We start from the raw sequence: 23,061 nt of genomic DNA, 5'->3' as shown, positions 1-23,061 counted from the left end.
TTCCCTTCTGTCCCATCATAGGCCCTACCTATGCCCTCTGCCTTGTGTAAAATTTGAGTTAGACTAAAGAGACAGCCCATGTTAGGAACATGAACTACAGAATCTAAAAGACTGAGCCTGCTGGTGGTGGACAGCGAAACTGTAGGGAAATTGACTGGCCGGTGCTCAGGAAGCCACGATGTCCTGAAGAAAGCCAGTGAAGGGGGCAGACTGCATGAGAGGGCAGCCTGCAGGATGAGGGGCAGAGAGAAGTGGAATGGTCCAGAGCAGCGTGTGCCCCCCAGGAGGAGTAAACTCCCCCAAGGTACCTCTGCCTTGTCCTACAAGCAGATTCTCGGACACAAGCCCTTTTGTCCAGGGTAACTAGAGCAAATCTTTTCTTTCTTGACCCAGTAAAAGAAGGAAAGGAAAAGAGCAATGCTCTAGTGAAATATGTAAAGGGTTTGAAGAAAAAAAGAAGCAGCTTGCCCAAGGGTGTTTATTGTAGTACTATTCATAGCAGCCAAAAATTGGACACAGGCCAAATGCCCAGCAGCCAGGCATGTGGCGGGTGTTGATTCATAGAAAGGGGTGCTGGAGGCAGCTACGCCCAAACGGAAAATGGAGCTTGCGCCTCTTGAATTGAGATTGAAACACACATGTCATAATTATTGGGAAAAGGTAAAAGGTCACATAGGTAGTTGATATTTTCAGTATTTTTAACTCTTCCTGCAAGCTTGAGTATATGAGGGAAATTTTAAGTGATAGCTGTTCTTTCACAAGTGGCTATAAAGAGACCTCAGTGCCACACAGCACTGGTTTCTCCTTTTCTTTCTTAGGTGTACGTCCCCCAGAATGGAGCTCCCCTGTGTGCCTAGGCAGGGCATGTATGTCACCTGGCCAGGTGGCAGCTGGATGTGTGGGGTAAGAGCCTCCTTGAGTGTAGAGGGAGCCCTGCCCGGCTCTTCGAGGGACCTGTCAACATAATGGGGGTGGGACAGGTACAGAGTTGTCCTGTCCCATGCATGAGACACAGAAGTACATTCTTTGGACACTGTCACCTGACTGGGCGGCTGTTCTGAGTGTCTCCTTCCCCAGAGGAGAGGGTCACTGAGGCCATACCAGGTCAGTCATCCTACTGGCAGGATGAGCAGGAAGAATAATGGTCCTGGGAATCACGATAATCCCCAACATATTCTGATGGCTCATGGGGAGGTATGGACCCCAGGTTTACTGACGGCAGGTGTTATGTGAGCACTATGTGTGCATACATACACTAACTCATTCAATCCTAAGAAAAGACACTATGAGGCAGGTGCTGCAATCTCCCCAGAATAAGTGTCTCACCAAGTAGCAGAGCAGGAGTGGAGCGTACTGCAAATATTACTAAGCATTACTCCATGTATACTCCAAGTATTACTCCCAATATTACTCCAGAATTACTAAGTATAATTCTAAGCATTTCTAAGTATTACTAAGGTGCCTCCAGGTCATAATAAAAACCCCAGTGAGCACCTGCTGTGGGCCCAGTATATTGCTAGGCACTTTGGACACATTATCTGATTAATTCTCACCCCACAGTAGGTGATCCCTGCATTATACCTAAGGCTCAGTGTCACTGGGTCGTCTGCCCCAGACCCCATGGCAAAGTAAGGGGTGTGGTCGTATTGAATTCCAACTCTGTCCTCTTTACCGTGACAGAATTTCTCAGTGGCTTTTCTGGAACAACTGTCCTTCATGTTGCTGGAATGGTATATCATTCCCTATAGACCCTAACACGAGTGTTCAGGCACAACCCCAACTCTTGAGTTGAGTAGGAGTCCCCGAGTAGGTGTCTTTGGGGTTTGTGAGGGCATTTTGGCATTGAGGGTTGGAGAGAGTCTTTGAGACATTTGATTAGGATGTCAAGAATGGATGTTGATGGCCTATTCCCAAAAAAGTTCTGGAAATCAAAGTGTTACTGTGTATACACATGTACCCTTTTCAGAGACAACGCAGATCAAGCATCAAGCGTAGCAGGAGGACAAACACATCTTCCCCAAACCCCCATGCTCTGTTCTAGGCCAGAGCTTTCAGTGGGAGCCAGAGGGTAGGGTGAAGGGTCCAAAGTCTCCGCTGAGGACTGACACCCCTTCCCAGCCCCACTTGGAGCTTCCCGGCTTCCTTCTGCACCCTTCCCAGTCAGGGAAGCTTACTCCTGAGAAACGAGTAGATGCAATGATAGAGCAGCTCTACTTTCTTCATGAATATTTGAGTAACTTGTGCTGTGATGGCAAAAGGGCCAGAGGCTTCAGTGCAGAAGCAACCCTGTGATACCACTCGTCTCCTGTTTACCATGTGATGTCTTAGTGAACCGCTGAACCAGTCGTGATGCTTTAAGCTGAAAGTCAAAACAACAGTCAAAACACTAAACAGCGGGGACACTTAGTGACTTGTGGAACGTGAAGCCCAGGGTTGCATGGTCTGTGACCTATGCCTATGTCTCCTCTGCTGCTCCACTTCGAGGTCCACAGTGTCAGCTTCCTCCTCAGTGGACTCCCCATGGAGCCAGGAAGGCTGCCAGTGCACCAGGGGTTTCGTGCTTTCTTATCATAACTCGTGTCCTGCAAGAGCAAGGAAACTCCTATTCTAGGCACTCCCACTACACCTCTTCCCCCACTCTTCTGAGTTGATTCTCATGCCCATTCCCAAACCAACCACTGTATCACTGGACAAGGGGATGGGATTACTCTCGAGAGGAGGCCAGCCTGCCAGCCTCACTGTGCTATGTCTGAATTATTTACCCACAGTTCTGGAAAGATAAAATAGTGTTTGTTTTATGCCACCAACTTTAGAGTGGTTTATTATGCTGCACTAGAATAATAAAACACTGTGGACAAAGTTAAGTAAAATATAAAAATCCACTAAATCAATCCTATTAAGTAAGAATCATAGCTGAGGAAATTGAGTTAGAAAGTTTATAATTTTTCTAAAATCACACAACTCATAAGAAGCAAAGTTAGACTTTGAACCCAGGTCTGTCTGACTCCAAAGCACAAGGCCTTAACCAGAGCAGAAAAGTAGCCTTTAACCCAATCTTCCCCCTGGCATTGTGGCAAACTGCCTCAGTGGGTGACAGTCTCAGTGGCCCCTAGAGAAGGAGTCCCCCAGTGGTGTTGAGCCTTGGCCAGAGGAGAGCTCTCAGAGCAGCTGCTGTCGCCCTGGCTGATTGCACTTCCATGACTCAAACACTGGGGATCCCTGGGCAGTTTGGGGAGTCTGAGCAGCCCTCCCTGTTAGGGGCACCCCTGGAGGAACTTCTGCTCTGGGCATCCTACAGCTCCACTGAAGAGTTTGCTCTACCCCCCTACAGTCCTGTTACAGAAGCCTTTGTAAGACTGTCAGTGCCAACCTCTTAACTACCTTTTCAACTACTCTGCACCTGCCATAGTGCCTTGCAGAGTCAGCATTTAAGCAGTGTTTGTTAGCAGACTGAGTCAATGGAAGGTGCTGGCTCCCGGATGCCCTTTACTGCAGGCTGCCTGGGTTGTGTCCCTTCCTTCCCCCTTGGTCCCCTTCTCCTCCCTCAAAGACCCCATGCAGATGCTGGGACTTGTCTGATCCTAAGAGAAAACTAAAGGAGCCTCACAGAGCTGCTGGGGCACTTAGGTCCTGTGCAGACTTGTGTCCCAGTTCTAGCCGTGGGGCGCCCGCCTTTCTATGTAAAAAAGTCTTGACCTCCTAACCCACTTCCTGCCAAAAGGAAGCCCTATCTTGTTCTTGCCCAGGGACTGAATTTCTGCCCCTGACTTCCGTCCATGAGAGGACCTCGTTAGCTAACCCCATCAACTCAATGTCTCATCACCACGAGGGGCACCTGCCTGCAGGATGCCTACCTCTTTTGGGCTTTTTGGATATGTTGCCTGGCTGCATTCTCACTGACCCGGTTCCGTCCTCTCTCTGATGGCTCTTCCCACTGTCCACATCTGGTCTGCCCATCGTGGTGTCTCCCCATCCTGTGGTGTCTCTGGTCTCCAGGAGGTCAGAATTCTCCATCCAGCATCACAGCCATGTCCTTATCCACCCAAACAGCAGGAGGGTAAGTGGTGAAGGGGCTAAAGACCCTGACTTGAATGAACTGAGGACGTAACAGCTTCCTCCCATGACGCTCCCTCCTCCACCTTGGATTCAGGGACACATACTTAAATAGAAATGAGATCACATTTTATGATCCAAAAATAGACAAGAGAACCTTTCCTAAAGAGGGAGAAGTTTAGGATCTTGAAATCTAATCGCAGACTTTTGCATAAAAGATATCCCAGTAGGTCATACATTTAAATAATGGGTTACATAGAAAATAATAAAATGACGGGAAATGACAGTAGAGACAGCTAGAAATAGTAAAAGAAGGTAGGTGGGACTCGGAGTCAAGAAAATGTGGCTTCAAATCCCAGTCGTGTCACTTATTTGTCAAGTGACCTTGAGAAGTCACGTAGCTTCCCTGAGCCTGATTCCTTGACTATAAAACTAAAACAATGATATTTACCTCGACATTTATTGAGGATTAACCACAATGTGTGTATTAAGTGCCTGGTACAGTGTTTAAGGTGAGTATACATTCTGCATGGATCACCTGCCTATGGTGAGGCAGGCATTTAAGACAGTCCTTGTTTTGAGATTGAAGGAGACAAAAAAGATGGAGAAGATAAAATACAAAGTAAGGAGAAGAAGAGAAGAGACGGAGTTTCTCCTGAAAAAAATCTGTCATGTACAGTCACTTAATCTTTAAATTGTATGAGCTCTAAATAATAATGAGCCTGGGCTACACTTACATCTGAATAAGCAAGGAAGACTCTTTGTACATTATCATAAAACACAATTAAAATATCATACGTGGCTAACAGAAGTGCAGGGTGCCCAATGAATCCAAACACTCACTCGATCACCATGCACCTGGACAGAACTTCTCAGCACCATAAGTACCGATTATGGGATCCTTTATCAAGCACATCTCCAGGATTAGCTGTTCTATTTTCTGTATGGTCTCATACCACTCACAGGCAGATTAATCCTCTTAGAGAATGTATGCTAACTGAAGTAGTTTCTGGTTTTAACAATTTAAACATTAACTTTAAGGTGCTGCCTTAAAAGCATACATTCACTTACCCTCTTGCACACCATGGCAGCTATGCTAATACTAAATCCCAAGGAACTCTTAAATAATTTTCACCAATTAAATAATTTTGTTCTTATTTTGGATTCTCCTATTAGCTCTGGAACTTTGGTTATTAAAAAATGAAGTGTATTGGGATGGAGATAAATTTCATTAAGTAAAGTTTGTACATTTGTGGTTAATTAACTTCTAATTGAGTTAGGAGGCCGAATTAACTTTTTTTTTTAAGTGGCTGAAAAGGGGCTCATGTTTTAGAGACATAAGCTGGTTTGGACACCTGAAGTTCTAGAATTGCATGTCATCCCTAGAATCGTAAATCACAGGCTGCATTTTATTTGGAAGCTACTTCTAAACGAGATGGCGGTTTTGGCTTTTTGATGCCATAAGGGCCACATGCTATTGGTTGTCCATTTACCAGCCACCCCCCATCTGTGATCCTTCTTTCTCACTAGTAGAAGCTGCCTTCAACGCTGAAGTTGAAAATGCCAGGTGCTCACATCTTCAATGCCCTTCCTGCCAGGGCATGGACTGAGACCACGTGCTAGATGCTGAAACGTGAGAAGAGAGCTCCTGGAGGCTTCTGGCATGAGGCAAGGGAGGAGCAATGTCCCCTTTGTGCCCTTGGATGCAGCTGTCGGGGGAACTGGTGTCTGGCGTTGTCTCTGCACCGTGATCTTGACACCACTGGGGACAACTGTCAGGCAAAGCCAGGACCCTGAGAGTGACTGCGGGCAGAAGTGGTACGTGCTTGGGTCCTGGACAAAGTTAGCAAGCCCCGCTCTGTTCCCTGTGGCTCAAAGCATCCTCCTAATAGAGGCAGTGTTCTTTCAACTAAGATGGAGACAGCTCAGAAAGAGAGCCCAGCTAGGGAGGGTGCCAAGCTCACTGGGCTCTGCCACTGCCCCATGATGGGGTCTCCTGCAGTGGCCTGGGCTGAGCCCTCTGAGATCTGCCTGCCTCCCTCTGCAAGAGGCACCATGCTCACTGCCTCATGGTCTCACTGAAGCCCAGAGCCATCAGAGGAGCAGAGACTTGCTGTGATACCCATCTCCATGTGAAAAATCGCGCCTTGGGGAAACATGTAGCTTGGTGGAACACACCCATATGTTCCTCAAAGCCCGTATCCTTATGACACAGAGGCAGAAGTCCAAGCCTGCTCTGTGCAGGCTCTGCCTACTTGCCCCTGTTGCAGAGTGCTGACCTCCACATTGTCAGGGACTGAGCCCTTGCATGAGGCGGCCTTGTGTTAACTCGCGTGCACTGCACCATAGGGTGTGGGAAGAGGCCACCTGGCCACTGGGACCCAGATGCCTGCTGCCACCTGACAATGGGGTCCTGAGCTGCCAGATCTGCTGATTTTTCAAGAGAAGCTATGAGTGTGATTTTATGTGAAAGATTCAGACTTTTAATCCTTCTCTAAAAATGCTAAATACAGTATAAAACACCCTCCCCCTGCAATAAAAAAGACAAAGAAATGTGTTGTACACAATCAATATGTTTACAGGCTGCCCATTTGAGACCTTCCTTGTCTTTCACACAGAGGAGTCCTCTCCTCCACATCCCGCACCCCCACCTCAAGACCCTCTTTAATGCTTTACCAGTATCTCCAGTCCCACTGAATGGCACTCAATCACCAGTGTCCATTCTTTAGAACTTCCTCTCTGTCCTACGCTCACTCAACTCAATCTGTCCTTTGTGATCCATCCCCTCTGTCAAAATCCATCATAATCCTCACCCACAAGTCTCCTATCTTGGCTCCACACTGAAACCAGATCAAGCTTTCTAAAACACAACTGGGATCATCTCACTCCTTAAATCACCCAGTGGAATAACTGGACATCCCTATGCAAACAAAACAAAAAACCTTCATGCTTTCCTCACACCATCTTCAAAAATGAATCCAAATTGGATTACAGCTCTAAACGTAAGAGCTAAAACTATAAAACTTCTGGAAGAAAACACAGAATAAAATTGTTGCAGTATTGGGTTAGGAAAGAATCTTAGAACACAAAAAATAAACCATGAAAGGATCAATTGATAATTTAACCTATAAAATAGAAGAAAAACTTCTGATCTTTGAAAGACACTGTTAAAAAAATGAAAAGTCTCGGGAAAATATTTGCAAAACACATATCTGCTAAATGACTAGTATTCAGAATATATTCAGAATATATAAAAAACTCAGAACTCAATGATAAGAAAACAACCCAGTAAGAAGAATGGGCACAAGATTTGAATAGACACTTCATAAGATAATGTATACACATAGCAAATAAGCACATGAGAAAGTGCTCAACATTATTAACCTTGGGGAAAATGCAAATTAAAATCAGGGTGAGATACGACTATACATCAATTAAGGCGACTAGAATGAAAAAGGCTAATAATAGCAAGTGTGGATCAAGAAGGAGAGAGACTGGAACACTCACCGATGGCTGGTGCAATGCAAATGGTATAGGCATTCTGAAAATAGTTTGGCACATCCTGATAAAGAGAGACACATTCTTACCATATGACCCACCAGTCTCAGTCTTAGTTACATACTCAAGACAAATAAAAACTTATGTTAGAAAAACCTTTACGCAAATACTTACAGCAGTTTTATTCGCAATTGCCTCAAACTGGAACTTGCCCAAATTTTCCACAGCCAGTGAATGGATGGAGAAATAGATGTACGTCCACACAGCGGAATCCTAATTGGCATTAAAAAAAAAAAAAAAAAAAAACAAGCTGTTGATTCATGAAGCAACATGGATGAATCTGAAGTACATTATGCTAAGTTACTGTGTGTTTCCATTCAATGACAATCTTGAGAAGCAAAACTGAGGACAGAAAGCAGATCAGCTGTTGCCTGGAGCAGGAAGGGGGCTTAACTGCAAGGGGCACAAGGAAACCACGTGGGTCAAAACTGTTGTGTATCTTCTTCACTGGTTATGCGACTACACACCTTTCCAAACACCACAAAATGTTCACTTGAAAAGCATGAATCTTCCTGTGGCAAATTATACATCAATAAATCAGACAGAAGAAGCAACCTTCGGTGAGACCCTCTTTTGGATGTAAAATCATTTTCATACAAGCTACTTCAGGAAAATAAGACTTTATATTAAGACATCATAGGGAAAATGGAATTTCATGGAAATTCAAAATAAGAGCTGTGTTAGCCCAGGCCCAGGGAGATGGGAGGTGGAGGGCATCTAGTTAGGTCTTTCTTTCTGGCACGGTCCTTTTCCTGAGCCCAACTTGCTGTTCCCCAACTGGTCTGTGCTGTGCACACCCCTCCTAGACTTCTGGTTCAGAATCCCGGGTGCAGGCATCTGATTGGTTGGCTTATCCCTCCACCCACTGGCCAACCTATGTTCAGGATGGGAATCCTTGGGCCAAGTGCCATGCCTCATGAAAATAATTGCTACTTAGGGACTAAGGAAAGGAAAGCCAGGGTTATTGGAGGCCTATAGACAGAGCAGTTCCAGTCTGGGGAGAGAATTTTTCTGGTGGGCCCTATGAGGGACAAATCTCCTACCCTCCATCACCCTCAGGTTAAGTATAAACAACTGAGCCTGACAAATAAGTCTCTTCTTACCTCTTCAGCTTGATCACTTGTCAAATCTTCTGTCCCCTCCAACCCGCCAACCTCAGTACCTGCATTCTATGAGTAATGCAACCACCTGGTGCTGCTCCCAAAGGAGCCATGGTCCTTCTTGGTTTGGTCTGAGGGACATGCCTCTCTCTCTCTATCCCAAAAGCCCTTTCTTTAGTTCTCTCTTTTCTCTCTTTGCCTAGCTTACCGTCTTTGATGTTCCAGGACTGGGGGTGGTGGTGGGGGTGGGGGGAAGACATTACCACCATTGGGAAGACTTCCCTGAATGCTGCCAGGCCCCCACCTCTAAACTCCTGGCACTCCTGGCCTGTATCTTTCTGGTTTAGTGGATTCAAAGAGCCACTGTGTATGGAATACATGGTGCAGTAGTCCATTAAAACTACAGATAGATTTACCATATGATTCAGCAATCCCACTGCTGGGTATATACCCAAAGGAATGGAAGTCATCATGTCAAAGGGATACTTGCACTCCCACGTTCATCACAGCTCTATTTACAATAGCCAAGATATGGAACGAACTTAAATGTCCATTGATAGACGACTGGATAAGGACACCATAAAAAAGAATTATATTCTGCCATTCACAGCAACATGGATGAGCTTAGAGAAAATGATGTTAAGTAAAATAAGGCACAGAGGGAAAAATACTGCATGGCCTCACTCATAAGTGGGAGCTAAGAGAGAAAGAAAGACCACAGTGGTGTGTTGGACTTGCAGAGGGAGAGAACAGACCTAGGGTTGCCAAGGGGTTGGGGAGCAGAGAGAGGAGGAGAGGAGGAGGGAGGTTGAGGAGAGATTGGGTGGGGGACATGGGAAATAACTGCAATTTGTGGTGGTGGGCATGCTGATAGTATTGATCTAATCATCACATCTTGGGCACAAGTGGTGGCTGTCAGCTTTGTACCCCATGGATATGCATAATTGATCAAAAATAATAATGATAAAAAAAAAGAAAAAAAGTGCAGATGAACCCCGGAAGCATGAACTCTTTAGGGACTGGGTGGGCCCAGGGATTGGCAATGGGAACAGGCTCCTCAGGAGTTCTGCGGCAGGCTCTGTAGTTGTGTTAGGACTGCAGAGCACTCTCTGCCCCATGCGGTGGTGGGCAGGTAGGTGGTCCTTCCTGTGGCTGCCCCCTACTATCCAGCTCTGCTTTCCAGGTGCATTTCCCCCAAACATCATTCGCAATGGCAGCCAGGTGTGTGACTAGCCGCGGCCTAGGTGAGCAGAAGTGAGGACCACTGCTGGTCAGGGCATTTAATGGTCAGAGCACCATTCACCCTGTTCCCGTCCCCTTGGCAGTGTTTGAGAGGGTGCCTGGCTCTCAGAGCCTGTCATTCATTTACACTACCAATAAATCCATTTGCATAGTACTATTTCCCAGTAATGACTTATTTCATTTACTGCCCTCCCTGTGCCAGGCACTCCCCCTGCTGAGAGGACACTAGCGAATGGGCACATGGTTACCGCTGTCACCATGCTTACAGCCGACAGGGGAGACAGATGTTAATCAATTCATTACTAATTAAAATTTAGAGTCTATCAGATTCTCTACTTTCAGCTGAATGAGCTTTCTAGCTCATGTTTGGATCATTGAATTCCTCACTATCATGGAATCCTGTTTCCTGTCCTGACACCTAATTCCAGCTCATCCATTTCCCCTTGGTGAAGAGCTTGAACTACAGTGCCACACTGTTTTGACCCAGTAGGCTGGCTTCTTCAGGATAATATATATACTGCATGGCTCTATTCCACGTGTGGCTGCCATCCTTCTAAGAGTGAGCACAGCATGCTGGCAGTGGGCATTTGGAGTGTGGGGGAGGGGAAGGCACTAAGGTACAATCTACACACAGGATTGGCTCCACCAGGATCACTGCACTGTGCACAGCTGTAACTTCTATAGCCACAACAAGAGTGACAAGTTCATGGACTTGTATCAGATAGTGGTACTGAATGGGTTCTGCCCACTGATGCTACGGAGAGCCAGGAAATGTAGGGAATGAGGGCCTGTCCTAGGAATTCTAGGGATCTATGCCAGCTTGAAAACACTTGAAGACATTTATTTCCACCCCTTTTCAATGAACAGTAATGTCTGAAAACCCATACATTTTAAGACAATTCAACACAATACCCCACCCTAGACCCCTAGACTGGATCTTGTCATGGAAGGAAAAGAAATACTGAACAAGGAGGCTGGCAGGTTAGCTCAGTTGGTTAGAGTGCAGATAACACCAAGGTCAAGGGTTCGAATCCCATACAGGCCAACTTTCAGAAAAAATAAACCAACCCCCCCCCCAAAAAAAAAACCCAAAGACATATTTAAGGAACATTATCAGTTCAACTGACAAAACTGGAATCTAGATTAGATACAAGTATTTTATTAATATAAACTTATGAATTTGGTAACTGTATTGTTATGTAAGATAGTATCTTTACTCTTAGGAAAAATACATCAATGTATTATAGGAGTAAGAGACCATGGTGTATAGGAACTTTTCAAACATGTATTAAAGCCTTGCCTATCAGGCTTTCTGGCTGTACAGGTATGGAGTGCTGAGGGAAACCTTCAGCCAAGCTATAAGGTTCAAATCTTATACACTCAAGGAAAGTTGGCCTAAATCAAGTTTTCTCTTTAATTTTGTCTACAATGGGAGTCCTTTGTGTTCCTTTCTTTAGGAATCTAAGATCCTCTCACATCATTCCCTCTTGATTTTCATCTCATGAGTTTCTGAGCTTGGAACAACGGGCAGTAATCTTAGGGATGCCTGTTTCAGTAACAGGAAACGATGACTTTTCCGTTGATTACATCTGTCAAGATGGGAAAAACCACTGCTAGAAGCAAGAGCCATAAAAAGGTGCCCCAAAACGGATTTGGTACAGCAGGTACGTGGCTTTCAACCCTTGCTCTGCACTTACTAGCTACTTGACTTTCAGCAAGTTGCTTTCCCTCTGGGAGACTCAGTTTCCCAGTCTGTACGGTGGGTATCTCCCAGTAACAACCTCAGAGGGCCAAGTGGGAGTTAAATACGAGGATTCATGAATATTTTGCACAAAGTGCGTGCTCAGTGAAGGTAAGATATTGTTGTAACTGTTTTTATAATCCTCAAACTAAGAAAAAGACATAATTACTAGTATCCTATTTGTATTATAATTTTATCTCTGTAGAGGCATTAATGATCATATTAATGACAATGGCTTCCACTGATTCAGGAGTGCTTCCTGCAGTCACTTTAAGTTCCGGGTATGACCTCATTTAATCCCCAGGACATCTTTCCCGGGCGGACGTTATTAACCCATTTCAAAGATAAGGAAAACGAGGCTTGGAGGCGTTAAGAAAAAAATGAAGGACCCCCCACTCTGCCTGCACTCCGATACTCACACGCAGATGGGGAAACTGAGGCTCTGAGAGACGAGGCCCCAGACCTGGCTGGCTGTGAGCAAAGCCAGGTTTCCTTTTCCCGGTCTGGGGACCGCTAGCTCCCGACGGAGTCCAGGGCAGCCGCGGCTCCTCCGTTTGGTCCTTCTGCTGCACCCGGGTTAAAGGATCTGGACTGTACAGCTAATACTTTTTGAGTTTCAAACAATTCGCTTACAAATTGCCTTTCGGAACAGGTCTGATTTGTCTTTCGCTGGCGCGGCCGCCCGAACCTCGGCGGTCGCGGTCCCACGTCCAGGGGTCCCCCGTCCGAGGGCCCCGGGGGCGGGAAGACGGGTCCCCGCGCACCGGCCCGCGCCGGAGCCTCCGGGAGGGTCTGGCCCCGCGGCCGCTGGGCCCGTGCCCCCCGCGCCACACCCTGCGCCCAGGCCTCGGCTCCTCCCGCGCTGGCGGCCGCCGAGCGGTCCGGGCGGCGGCGACGGGAGGAGGAGCAGGAAAAGCGGCCGGGGGAGGAGGCGGAGGCGGAGGCGGTGGCGGCGGAGGCGGGCAGGGCGGGCAGGACGGGCGGGGCCGGGCGAGTTTAAAGCCCATCGAGGGGGTGGGGAGGTCGGGAGGAGGCAGGAAGGGAAGGGAGCTGCGGCGGCCGGGCGGGCGGGCTCGGCGCTCGGAGACCCGCCGGAGCCCAAAGTTTCCACGCAGCCCCCGGGCGGCGGCAGCGCGGGGGGCCCGGGACCGTCCTGCGCGCCTCCTCGCCTCCTCGCCTCACAGGAGCCCCGTGCCCGCCGCGCCGAGTGTCGCTGGCGGCCACGCGGAGGCGGCGAGGAGCGGCCCCGCGGCAGGTACGGAGTTGGGCGGGGAGCGCGGCGGCAAGTTACTTTGTGGTCGGCGCCGCTGCGGGGCCCGGGCCGGCCGGGCGGCTCCCCGCGCCGTCATTGTCTGCGCGCTGGCCGGCCGCGGCCGGGGACGTCGGGCCCCACGGAGGCGCAGCGGGCGGAAGGGCGTCGCCTCTGGGCCGGGGGCTCCGGCGCCCCGGGCCCGCGGCGGGCGGCGCCTGGAGGCGGGACTGGGGCTGCGGGCGCGCGGCGGGGGCGGCCGGGCGCCCCGCCGGGCTCTCCCCGCTGCCTTCTCGACCCCTGGGGGGAGGTGTGGAGCCCGAAACGGCGCATTCTTGAACCATCTTGTCAGACGCCGGCGGCTCGCGGGCGGGCTGGGGCTGGGGCGGGGGCTGCGGTCAAGGCCGCGCTCGCGGGGGCCGCCGCCCGGGAGGGCGGGAGTCCAGGCGCCCCCGGAGCCCAGGGTGCTCCCGCTGCGCGGCGGGGTGTTGGCGCGCGCGCCCAGGCGGCCCGCGCAGTGGTGCCAGACACTCCCAAGTCCCGAGCGCGGCCGGGCCTGGACGGAGGACCTTTTTTTTTTTTCTTTTTTTTTCTTTTGGTTCTGTTGGTGACCCGTTACCCGCCTCTGGGGCCTAACAGTAAGTTGAGGGCTCCCGGATTAGCCGCCCGCCAGCCGTGGAAATGTGATAAGAGCGGTACCGTTTGCAGAAGGAAATTTCTGATGCAACTCTCCGCCTTTGCTGATTGCCTCTCCAAACGCCTGCCTGGCGATGGCCCCCGAACATGTGCGCCATGGAAATTAGGGTGTTCTTTACTTTTTACTGTGTTCGTCTTTTCTTGGGATTGTAGGAAATGCGAACTTTGTGTCCTTTACTTTGACCGAAACGTTGGGTAGTGTAGGGGAGCCACAGGTGATTTTTGCAGGGCCCTGGGTCTTCACCTTACAGTTGAAAGAATGTTTTCTTGGAAAAGTAGTGCCCATTTTCATTGAAGAGATGCAAAGAAAAGACCAAAACAAGCAGTGCTCGTGAGTAAACATGAGTTATTGCACAACTTTTTCTTTGCTGCTCTTTTAAAGGCCAGGCCCAGAAGACTTTGTTTCTGAAAATGCTGATTCAGCCGTTTGGAGCCCCTGAGTTTCAGAAATGGTGCTCTATTTAGCGTTTCGCTCAGTTTTACTAAGAACACATGTTGTTAGCGCAGCGACAGGCGTTGACTTGGGCTTACAGCACAGTGGTGGTGATATTTTAACAGGAGTTGACCTAGAGTTTCTTTCTTTCCGAGAGGAAAGATAGGGCGAATCTAGGTTTCTACAGCAGAGGGAATTCTGGCTATGGCGTTGGTGAAGTCTTTTAGGAGAGTCTTTTATTAAGTTAAAGCCCTGAAACCGAATGCGTTTCCAGGAATGATTCTAGATGTCTAGGTTTTTTTGTCAAAAATCAAAACTCTAGGATTACTGCACGTAATATTTGAGTTTTACTGGGAACATTTGAAAGAGAAGGGGCCGCACACGCCAATCCCCAGATTACAGGGAGGGAATTTGAGGACAGACAGAGTTACACGCCCAGCAGGCATTGCTGGTGTAACTGAGAAGTGTAGCGACTGAGACTTATGTAGCATTCACTGTTTACAAGGCACTTTCAAAAGCCTTGTTGCTTTTAATCCCCTCTACAGCCCCTGATCCCCATTTTACAGGTCTGAAAACCAAGGCTCAGAAGGTTAATTGGCATGCCCCAGGTCTTATGGCCCAGCAAATGACAAAGCTATCACCAGAGCCTAAGCTTTGGGTTTTTCTAGTCCTGTGTGTTTTATGCTCCTGCAAAAGTACATCCACCTCTGAAAGAGAAATGGCATGAAGGAGGTACACCCTGCCAGTCACACACCTAGAGAAGAACTAAGAGGCTCTGTTCCCAACCTTCAGGATTAATGCCATATTGCCAGGCCATTATCCATATTTTCTTTTGGTCCATTCACTTTAGACTTAAATACACGTTTATTTTGGGAAGATACATTGATATCCATGAAGTCATGAGTTTGATATGGTAGTTATGTTGACTGTAATTAAAATAGAAAAGCCGTGTACCCCTAAAGTCATCTACTGTAAATCATCCGTGGCCTGCACCACTTTGAGGGCAGTGATGGACTGGTCAAAATGCTTTTCATCAGTGGACCAGGAACACAATCCATGCCAACTGCTTGTCCAGGGCTTTGTGTGGTGGTGGCTACCAGGACAGCCATGTCCCAGTTCCAGTGACTGCCTCTGCGTCCAGTCAGCCTCCAATGGGAGAAAAGATCAAAGTCAGAATCTACGAGCTAGCTCAGAATTTTTGATTTTGATGATCCAGCTGTGTCTAAGACTTTGCAATGTATAAAAACCAAACTTCTCCTTGAACAAAGACATCTTTGTGCCTCCAGCTTCATCTGAAAGCTGTAGAAATTCTCGGTTGGTATATCTGATAAAACCTAATGCTTTAAAGGTTATCAAGAATAATCTCAGAGACAGAAATGATTGGTTCTGATTTTGTGCTTTTGGGATATACCAACTCTAATGAGATTTCCCTTTTTCCTTATGCTAGAATATTAATATTTTTCAACCATCTACTTTACATATGGATTTGGGGAGAATTTGTTTGATTGTTCAGGTCCTTAATTTGAGGAGCTCGTTATTTGGGCCGGGCCCGGCACAGAGTGGGCTTTTTGTCTTTAACATCTACCGTAGGAATGAGTTCGGGGGAGGGACTGCCCCTCCTGCCACGTTGCTTCCTTTTGCTTTGTTCCACCAAAGCAGTGGCCAACACTGACACTTCCATGAGGCCTGCTGCTTCCGTTGACTTCTGATTCTACTCTTTGCTAGCTTGGTGAGCCTGAACAAGTTAACTCACCTCATCCAGAATTGGAAGTCATGGTTTCCCTCCATGGGCTATTGTGAAGGTAGAATGATGCTGGATTTCTGTGAATGGTTGGCATAGTGTGGGGCACACGCTGGCTTCATAGTATGTCAAGGCACTTCGCACAGCCCTCCTGGTCTTGGAGCCATTTGTGTACTTGATGATCGGGTTTTATATTCATTTGTAAGGTCTATTAGAAAGGGGACTCTGCTTTTTGTATTTTTGTCTTCTAAGTGCTTTGCACATGTTAGTTGCACGAAACCGTTTTGAATTGATCTGGATGTGCTTTGAGCACCAATCACAGTTATTAAGAATCCGTTTATTGACAATGTTTAGCACAATAGTTTGAACTCCTCACATGTAGGATTCTAAGAGCAAGGTTAGATGGTAGACTGTAGACTTGATTCTAAGAGCAAGGATAGATGGTAGAATAGACTGTAGACTTCACTTGGCTGCAAACCACTGGAACCAGGCAACAGTGAATAGCATGTGTCGAAACTTGGTTCCCCGAAAACAGGAGCAAGAGTGTGCCGCAGCACTGGGTGTGCAGAGACATCTCTGGTCTCCAGACATGCATTTGTCTTCAGCTTTGATGTTGCTGTCTGGAATCTACAGAGGCACTTGTCCCAGTGTGGACCACTCATCCTGGACAGGCTGATCATGCCCCTGGGGAGTGGCCGGGAGCCCCATGCAAGGGCTGTGCTGGCAGGCAGCCCTACTTCTCCCTAGAGTCTTAAGAGAAGTCTTAAGTCTTCTCCCTTAAGAACCCCTTTAATATTTTATAATACTACATATCTCATAGTAAGAGTTTTTTTAACGTATATTTGCTGAACTAATATGATGATTGCAACCGGGAAGACACATAGATCCGGTAGCCCTGAAATATGTTCCCTCATAGTAATAGTTTTAGGATTCTCTGATCTAAGAAACTCAGTGACTCAAAGCTACTATGAGGTGGAGCAACTTTAAATCCAGAAGTTTGTATAGTAGTCTCTGCCTAAGGACAGTGCCTGGCACTGGAGCTGGGGGCCCTCTTAATTGTCCTGCATGGGCTGGTTTCAGTCAGCGACCACTCTGGCCCACCTTTCCACTCAGGCCCAGCACAGGCTGTGGGTGTGTTACCTGAGGGCCCCCAGGTTGCCTTTTCTAGGGTGCTGCCTGCTGTCTTCTGAAACGACACCCCCCCCATGTTTCTAGAGATACCTGTGACTCCCTAGTGGTGATGGAGCCTCAGGGGAGGGAAAGGTGAGGAGAGGGGCTCCTTGCTTCCTTGTTGGGTCATCCCCCAGCCACAGGCCTTTCTTGGCCCTTCTCCCCACTGTAGGGCCTGCAGGGCTGAGAGTGGACACAGGCCACCTCTGTCACAGCCCTCCCTTCACAACCAGGGCACTGTACCCCTGCTGTCCTGGCTGTCCCCAGCACTCAAGTGTCTCTGTTCTGTTCATAGGAAGGATCATTTGGCTTTCTGATTCCTCAACACACAGGGCAGACTGTTAGTAAATTTAGTTTGATTTTTTTTCATCAGAGTAATGCATGGACATAATTTAAAGAGTCAAATAATTCCCCAGAAGTAACCTGATTTATCAGTGGATTTTTTCTGTATTTACCTCCTTATTTCTAAATAATATATTGCAGTTCCTGACAATTTACCCTCCCTTCTACATGCACCATCCCAGAACCCAGGTTCTCATTTGCTGCTTTGACTTCCCTCCGTGGGAGACAAGGATTTCATTCTGTTGTCCCACCCCGACCTACACTCACTCCTCTGTCTTCTGGTAAATTTGGCCAGATCAGTATGTAGTTTTGGGGTGGTCCCCTAGATGCTGCATATAGCCAAACTATGTAGCATACTGCAATAACTTTGATTGTCTCTTGGGTCATTTTGTTTTCTCCTGGAGTTGTTGTTGCCTAGTTTTTTATTTTTATTTTTTATGTACTTATCGCTTTACCCCCTCCATGCTTACACAGTTGTGTGACTCTCCTTTCAGAAGCATTTGGTAATCTGCCAGTTTTGCCTTTTGGAAGCAATCTCTCACATGCCCTTGAGGCTCCTCCCTGCTCAGCTGTCCTGGAATCTTCCTTCAGTGTAGTCCTGGGAATGCCCTTTGCCTGACTCTTGGATCTCATGACTTCATATTTTTTGGTTTATTACAAAATTTGATGGAGAATATTCTACAGTAGCTTCCAAAAAAAAGAGGGGCATAGGATATAAAAGTTTTGAGAACTTGCTTGTCTGAAAATGTCCTATTCTGCCCTCGTGGTTAATAGTTTGAGTAGATTTCTAAATTGGAGATAGCTCTCCTTAAAAAATTTGAAGGCTGGCATTGGCTTTAGGCAGAATGAGGTTAGAATCAAGCTCATCTGATTCTTTGTATGCAAGAGTACCAAAGTGGGTTTTTTTTAGTTTGTTTTTTGTTTTTCTTTCTGTCATGGCTGGAAGCTTCTGGGAGCTTCTCGTTGTGTCTTCATTCTGAAGTTCCTTGAAGATGTTTCTTGTGGGGTATGTCGAGGGCCACTGCAAACAGAAAACGCAAATCCTTCAGGTCTCAGAGATGTTTTTGAATTAATTCTTTAATTTCTTCCATTTTCCTCTTCTCGCTTTCTAGAATGGCTGTTATTTGGTTGTTAGCCTCTGAATTGGTTCTGTCATTATTTTCTATTTCCTATTCTATATCTGTTTTGTGGGTTTAGGTTTTGAAAATATCCTCAATTGGACTTTTTAATCTTTCTATTAGATTTTAAGTTTCTATTTTCATTTTTAATTTCTAAGGACTTCTATTTCTTTTTTGATTATTCATTTCTTAAAATATACTTTAGAGCAGTGTTAGGTGGATAGAAAAACTGAATGAAAAGTTCAGAGATTTCTAATTTACTCACTACCCCCACCCACATAAGCCTCCCCTGACTAGTTTGAATCCTGCACCAGAGTGGTACATTTGTTACAGTTGATGAATCTATGTGAACATGTTATTGACACCCCAAACCAGTATTCTTTTCTTAATGGAATAATATTCTTGTTTCATATAGATGTGATATCTTTTTTTTATTTTTAACTTTTTCTACATAGTTTCTTCTCTATAATTTTTAAATTTTTTACTTTTTAATTTTCTGCTTGTTTGTGCCTGGCTTACCTGGAAAGCAGAGCCTATGGCAAAAAGCTGTGTGTCTCTGTGGTAGGAGGGTGTGCAAGCCTGGGGGGAAGGCACGAAGGAGGGAGCCTGGTGAAACCATGCCTGGAACTAGGGGAGGTGACGGCTCTATATGAGGGGCTGACTTGTGTCAGGAACTCTGGATACTCAGGATGGTCCTGGGGAGCGGGGAGAGGAGGAGGATGCATCTGCCATCAGTGCCTGTCGCCTGGGCTGGGGCGCAGTGTTGCTCTGTGGCATCCCTGCAGATGCTGGGTGCGAAGCCACCTCCTGCGCAGGTTGCAGGGCACTGTGGAGCCCGGGTAGGAGGAGGCTCCACAGCAGGGCATGGGGCCTCATCGGGGCAGCTGGACAGAACTGTGGACAGGGCCCAGAGAGGTGAGGCCGACAGTGTGCGGGCTGTGCATGGGAAATCTCTGTCCCACGCCATTTGGCCTCATCTTTGATGTTCAAGGCTTTCCTTAGACGTCTGGGCCCTTTTCTATTAGTCCATTTTCAGAAGACAACTGCAGCCTGGTGTGAGTGGGTGTCTTGACTGTGGGCCTCCATGGATGCCCAGTTGCCCTGTTGGCATGGGGCACTCCTGATGTCCGTGCCTTCAGGTCTTCTCCTCAGCTCTGAAGAAGCCTCTTAATCCCTCTGAGGCGGGGCTCTGGCAGCCGCTGGAGATGTCCGCATGATTCATACCGCAGCCTGCACTTGACCCACCTGTTCTCAGTCTGGGACCAAAGGCTTGGCTATGTCTGCTGACTCTGGTCTAGACCTGTCTCCCTGCTTCCAGAAAAAGCCCCAGCATTCGCCTGGCTCATGGAGTCAGGGAGAGGGCCGAGCCGTTCCTTAGACTTCCACTTAATTTTCTGGGACCCCACCTTTCCTCCATTTTATCAGCACCACACTCTCCCGAGTGAGCCACGGGCCGGCCCTTTCCTCCATTTTAGAGGTAAATGGTGGTGGTTCTAATTCTGGAGACTTTCTGGACTTCTACTGAGTATCAGGCTTCATCTCCGTTTTCTGGCTTAGTCTTAAGCACTTTCACATTTTCAGAGTCAGTTACCCCTTGTCCACTGGCTTTTATGCCTTCTGGAAGATTCTCTTTCTGTTGTTCTAGCAGAGCAAAGTGTTGCTCAGTCAGCCATTGGGCATAGGCTTGGATTTTCTGGGTTCCTTGCTTGTTATTATACCCTTCCCCCCTTGCTTTTCCCACATCCAGGAATAGCCGCCTTGAGCTGGGACCCCTGGCGTATTTTAATGGGGGTAAGTGTGGCGGGGAAGCCCTCTGTCCTATGCAACCTGTTGTTGAGGCCCAGAGACGGCCGGGTGGGTGTGATGTTCACCAAAGGAGTTCATCCAGGCTGGGAGTAGCCAGGCAGGAAGACCAAGGAACACTTTGCGGGGTCGACTGCTGTGGTGGGTGGAATCACCATGTCTGAACCACAGAAAAGCCTCAAGTCTGGAGTCTGGAGGGAGTACCAGGTTCTCCCTGCCATTAACTTGCAGTGGATCTTGGGCGAGCTACCTGATTTCTCTGCTCTTTGATTTCTTCTAGAATCTCAGGGTGGGATTCTGTGTTTCCATCTCCCATTCTGTGCCTTTTGATGTTCACTCTGCAACATCTCCACTGAGGATGTGCCTAGTTAAAGTTAAAGGCTTTAACACCTTTGGTGATGGAGAATACTGGGTCCCCCGAAGGTAGACGAGGCTATTTGTGATTGGCCCAGACTGCGAGAAAGGCTTGTTCCCTCTGTTTTGGTTTGAACACTCCACTGGTGGCTGCTCTCAGAACCTGCCTCAACTCTGTTTCATTTGATTGACTTTAAAATATTGGAATTTTGTGGTCCTGACCACCTTGGAGCCCCTCCACCCCAAGGCGAATATCTGTGGTTTCTCCAGTCTCTTCCTCTGGTGCAACTGGGGGACCTGAGCTGGCCTCAGAGCACGCTAGACTTGGGCAGCTTTTCTGCTCTTCTGAACACAGTGCCTGGACAGGATTTTCCCGGCTCCCTGCCCCTTTGTAGATGTGAATGCAGTATAGTATTCACTGCCCACTGTTGACTGTTAATGTTCTTACTTCCATCTGCAGTGTCTACCTTTTCCCACCATGTTCCCACTAGAGGGGAATGTGAGATGTACTGCTTACTAGCTCTCTGACCTTGTTAGAGTCAGAAATAATAACCCCCAAACCTTCTTTTAGCTTCCTGTGTTACAGACTTGTATTTGTGTGTGTGTTTGTGTGTGTATAAAGTGGCGCGCACATAGCAGATGCTGGGTATATCAGATCTGTTATTTTCCTGCTAACTCTCAGTCTAAATGGAACCCTGCTTTCTCGTGGACACCCAACAGCGTTATGCCTGTGGCTTCCAGAAAGAGCTTCTCCCTTCCTGGTACTTGCTCTGACATTTTGGAGAGGGGTGGGAGACAATAGTGATCCTGAAAACCAGAACCGCCTGGCCCTGACTGTCACACGGGCATACCCGACCCCCGAAGGTCGTCATGCGGCTGGCATGTATGGCTTGTGGTGGGCCTGAGATGTGCCCCCAGCCCTGTGCTTCGTATGTTGTGTAACGGGTGGCTATGGAGGACTTTCGGCGTCATGAGAGTGGCCAGTGTGTGTGGGGGAAGGGGAGGAGAGAATGGAGGGAGCAAGGGGTTCTTCGGGGTTGCCATGAGAACCAGGGATCCGGGGATTGGGCAGCAGAGGGCCCCGCAGGGGCCTTGGGGCGTGGCCGCGTCACATGGGTTTGGTCTTGGGAACCCGTAGTGCGCAAGGACCGGGGCGCTGCTCGCCTCGTCCTCCTCTTCCTCCGGAGTGCCCGGTCCCCTGGAAGCTGAGGAGTGTGGCCGGAGGCATGGGACCGGCCCAGCTGGAGAGGCCCGCGGGCACCTGTGCCGCGATGGGGGTGGGTCCGATCAGGCGAGCTCGGGAGGCGGGGCGGTCTCCCCCCCACCCCCCCACGCTGGGATGGCGTCCCCGGGGGTGGCGCTGGTCCACTGTCCGTGTTAGCGCGCGTTGGGTTGGCGTGTGAGTGTGGCTCGGGCGCCCCGATACGGTTTTTCCGCGCCGCAGGCCCGTGCTCGGGTGGCGCCGTGGAGAGCTCTCCCGAGCACGGCCCGGAGCGCTGTCCATGCTGATCGCTGTCCGCGCGCCGGGCACTGCGGCGGCCGGGCCCGGGAGCCGGGCCCGGGAGCCCGCCCCGGGCCGGCGGCGCGCACGCAGCGACCTCGTGCGGCCGGGGCCATCGCCGCCCGCTGCCCAGGTACGCAGGTGGGCTCCCGGGGGGGCCGTGCGGGGGGCGCGGGCAGGCGAGCCCGGACACCGAGGTCGGCCGGGAAGGGCCGGCCGGGCGGCGCGAGAGGGCCCCGGCGGGCGGCAGCGCAGCGCGTCCGAGCTCGCCGCGGGAGGGCCGGCGTCCTCCGCCGCGCAGCGCCGCCCCGGCCTGCAGTCGGCTCGCTTGCGGCCCGCTTCCGAGACCGCCGCGGATGGTAGCTGTAGGACCGTATTATGTAACCGTCTTTAATCTTAATTGTTTAATATTACGTAACAAGCAGTAACGGTCCCCGCGTAAACCCGTGACGGGGACTCGGATCGTCCCAGCCGCGGTCTCGTAGCCTAGCGGTGGCGGCGGGTGTGGGAACCGGCTGGCGACATGAGCGGATCCGGCCATCCGCAGCGCCGGGACCGTTTCTCTCTGTTCAAAACGGAATACCAAGGCCGGCCTGGACTCCCTTGAATCTTTGGAGGTATATATTCTGGTGTAAACGTCTTAGGTAAACATTTCTTGTCACATTGCCTCTTTCTCCATTGAAACCCCTAACTCTGCTGATAATTAATGCGGATCGAGTAATGAAGAATGCGTTGGTTTCGCCTTCTTGATGAGGTTCGACAAATTGTCCGCACATCCACGTAGGACTTCCTTGCTCTCCGCTTCATAAAAATAGTCAGATCACCTGTTTTACGCGTCGACTGTCCCTTCGGTCAGCTGCCATTTGTCGTCCATGGCAGGAGTCCTTGCCAGTGTGTTGATAGGAGAACCGGTCGGAGGCTGGCACACAGGTTGCTGTGGGCTGGGAAGACCGCGTCTGA

At 48.9% G+C, this 23,061-nt stretch overlaps 2 protein-coding genes across 2 annotated transcripts in view; one reads left to right on the top strand and one right to left on the bottom strand.

Annotated features, from left to right (window-relative positions):
- Window positions 1–401: 401 nt before the first annotated feature.
- LOC134370824 (programmed cell death protein 7-like) lies at window positions 402–12,701 on the bottom strand. The gene is made up of 6 exons (XM_063087767.1): window positions 12,328–12,701; window positions 12,116–12,260; window positions 7,726–7,824; window positions 7,561–7,615; window positions 3,902–4,033; window positions 402–2,582 (listed from the first exon to the last, which is right to left on the bottom strand). Exons 1-6 carry the CDS (start codon window positions 12,699–12,701, stop codon window positions 2,569–2,571), a joined length of 819 nt encoding a protein of 272 aa, XP_062943837.1. The 3' UTR covers window positions 402–2,568.
- A 15-nt stretch (window positions 12,702–12,716) lies between these two features.
- GRB10 (growth factor receptor bound protein 10) overlaps window positions 12,717–23,061 on the top strand; it is a 162,593-nt gene continuing 152,248 nt past the window's right edge. Inside the window, exon 1 of the mRNA XM_063083332.1 lies at window positions 12,717–12,949. The gene's annotated coding sequence lies outside the window, so the exon portion shown is untranslated. The remainder of the gene's footprint in view (window positions 12,950–23,061) is intronic.

The sequence above is a fragment of the Cynocephalus volans genome, chromosome 2 (genome assembly GCF_027409185.1).
Source record: "Cynocephalus volans isolate mCynVol1 chromosome 2, mCynVol1.pri, whole genome shotgun sequence".
Taxonomy (NCBI): Eukaryota; Metazoa; Chordata; class Mammalia; order Dermoptera; family Cynocephalidae; genus Cynocephalus; species Cynocephalus volans.
The sequence above is the reverse complement of the archived record's forward strand: the minus strand, read 5'-3'. Positions and strand labels throughout refer to the sequence as shown.

Coding starts and splice junctions, on each gene's coding strand:
- LOC134370824 (XM_063087767.1), bottom strand. CDS start 12,701: ATGGGCTTTAAACTCGCCCGGCCCCGCCCGTCCTGCCCGCCCTGCCCG. Junction 12,261..12,327: donor CCTGTTCCGAAAGGCAATTT/GTAAGCGAATTG, acceptor ACCCGGGTGCAG/CAGAAGGACCAAACGGAGGA. Junction 7,616..7,725: donor CAATTGCGAATAAAACTGCT/GTAAGTATTTGC, acceptor TCTCTTTATCAG/GATGTGCCAAACTATTTTCA.